General features: G+C 40.6%; 1 protein-coding gene across 2 annotated transcripts; it reads left to right on the forward strand.

Moving 5' to 3' along the window:
* Positions 1-362: 362 nt before the first annotated feature.
* LOC104600253 (reticulon-like protein B2) lies at positions 363-2,514 on the forward strand. Of its 2 annotated transcripts, XM_010263107.3 has the most exons (6): positions 363-748; positions 1,260-1,440; positions 1,523-1,670; positions 1,885-1,954; positions 2,036-2,215; positions 2,336-2,514. In XM_010263107.3, the coding sequence occupies exons 1-5, from the start codon at positions 550-552 to the stop codon at positions 2,203-2,205; spliced, it is 768 nt and encodes a 255-aa protein (XP_010261409.1). In that variant the 5' UTR covers positions 363-549; the 3' UTR covers positions 2,206-2,215; positions 2,336-2,514. The 2 variants fall into 2 exon arrangements, with proteins under 2 accessions (XP_010261409.1, XP_010261408.1); XM_010263106.3 differs by having other exon boundaries at positions 366-748; positions 2,036-2,514.

Here is a 2,514-nt window from a genome sequence, read left to right on the forward strand (position 1 = left end):
GCTCCCTATAATGGTTCCAGCTGTCCAGCTCAATGTTGGCCCCACCTGCTATGTACGGTCGAGATAGGAGGCCTCCATTTACCGTCTATTCTGGCCTCCATCCACTTGCTGGCTGCCACGTATTCAACTTCTTTTTAAATTGGTCGGTGATTTCCTGATGTCGAACGTCGGTCGCTTTCGGCTTTCGCCACATCTATTATAAAGCGACGGACATGACGGCGTTTTCGAATCTAACGTCCGTTTAGTCTCGGAGAGACCATTGGAGAAATTATGCTGAATTTCGGTTTTCGAAATTCGAATTCTCCCGAACCAAGAGGCTCGGATATACTGGTTTGGACTCACGCGATCGGACGGTCCAGATCATATTTCTTCTTTTGCTTCGTTATTTAGGTAGGCCGGAGTGAGTGCTAATACGGCGATTAGAAAGTCACTGAAGGCTAGAGCTGAGAGTTTCGCTTCGCTACTGAGGTTTTGCCATCGTCTGGTCTCTTTTTCCTCTCTCACCTCGACGGACTTTGGGATTTCCGATCGAGCTACCGTTAGAGAGCAATGGCAGAGCACGCCGAGGATTCAGGTTCTACAGTTGAGTCCGTGATGCACAAGATAGCCGAGAAGCTCCACCATAAGGACGATTCATCGTCGTCTGATTCGGACAACGAGAAATCATCGCCGTCGTCTGTCAAAGCGGCTGTTTATAGACTCTTCGGCAGACAGAAGCCTGTCCACAAGGTCTTGGGTGGTGGAAAACGTACGGAGCATTGTGGATCATCTATTCAATTACTTTCTTTTTATAGCGTAGAATTGTAATTACTTATTAGGGCTTGCCAGTCATGCTAAACCCTAGTTCTTTGATTATTAGAGCATATGATTTTAGGGATAGATACTAACTCGATCTGGGTCTTTTTTTTCTCTTATATTTAGATTTGTTGAGTTGTTTTGGGAGTAAATCGATCTTGAAATCTGTAAATAGTATTTATATTTGTCGACTGTTTTGATGGGGGTGATGCTTAAAAGGTTTACTTTTTTTGGGGGCTTCTTGAAATGCTGTTTTATTTTTCTTCAGTTTCTTGGCTTTACAACTGATTTATTTTATAATTTCCGTCATGCGGAATCCTAGCTTTATTCAGCATACTTGAAATACGTTTGATTATACTGTGATTTAATATTACTATTTTTCTAATACTTAAGATTTTATTTCACATGCATCTCTCTCTGTATGTTGTAATAGTAATCAATATCTTCTCAATATTTCCATGCAGCCGCTGATGTTTTCTTGTGGAGGAACAAGAAGATCTCTGCTAGTGTGCTTGGTGGAGCCACTGCGGCCTGGGTTCTTTTCGAGTTGCTAGAATACCATTTCCTCACTTTAGTCTGCCATTGCCTGATACTATCTCTGTCTTTGCTCTTTCTTTGGTCGAATGCGACCACTTTTATCAACAAGTAAGCTTTGGGTCCTCTGACTTTCACCCGATGGTCCGATTTATTCTTATTCTTTGGATTCTCAACCGTGTTTTACCTTCAGATCGCAATCGCCACCACGCATCCCAGAAGTTTACATTCCTGAGGACCCAGTTTTGCAGTTTGCCTCTGCATTAAGAATCGAGATTAACAGTGGCTTTTCTGTTCTGCGGGATATTGCATCGGGAAGAGATCTGAAGAAGTTTCTCGTGGTATTGTCTCGAAGCCTTCCTCATGCTAATGAATTGGATCGATTATTTTGAACTTCTAACTTTTTATGTGATTGGCAAATAAATAGTAATTGCATCAAATCTTTGAACTTTGGGACTTGATGATGGGATTGCATCCTATGGAAACGATTAACTCGATGATTCTTTTGCAAATATTGCTGACTACTTACGAGGAATTATTGCTTTGGTTACTCAGGTGATTGCTGGTCTCTGGGTTCTTTCAATTGTTGGGAGTTGGTGCAATTTCTTGACTTTGTTTTACATAGGTATTGCAACGGATTTGATTATTTTATATATCTTGCTCACTTCTCCAACATTGACTAATACATGTTATTGAATGCAAACAGTTTTTGTTTTGCTTCACACGGTGCCTGTGTTTTATGAAAAATATGAGGACAAGGTTGATTCATTCGCAGAGAAGGCAATGGCAGAGATCAAGAAACAATATGTAGTATTTGATGCTAAGGTTTTAAGTAAGATCCCAAGGGGGCCATTGAAAGACAAGAAAAGGGCGTGAGGAAGTTGAGGTATACTAGTCATCTGTAGGTTCTGACAGACTTTTGGGTAGCTGTGATTTTTGAAAGCGGTGATATACGTTATTGGATGGAACCTTATATTTTTATTTTTCTGTCATCTCATCTTTTCAGGTTCTCCAGTTGGGAGAGCAGTGTTTTGTAGGATTTGCTGTTTGTGCTGTTATCTACATGTATGGGGAACATTCCATGGATATCTTGGCCATGAGCGTTCTTGTGATGACATTGATATATTGCCTTGTAAATGGGATTTCTCATTCTGATTTATATTTGGTTTTATGATTTTCTAAAAA

Source organism: Nelumbo nucifera, chromosome 1 (genome assembly GCF_055504915.1).
Source record: "Nelumbo nucifera cultivar China Antique chromosome 1, China Antique-T2T, whole genome shotgun sequence".
Classification (NCBI taxonomy): Eukaryota; Viridiplantae; Streptophyta; class Magnoliopsida; order Proteales; family Nelumbonaceae; genus Nelumbo; species Nelumbo nucifera.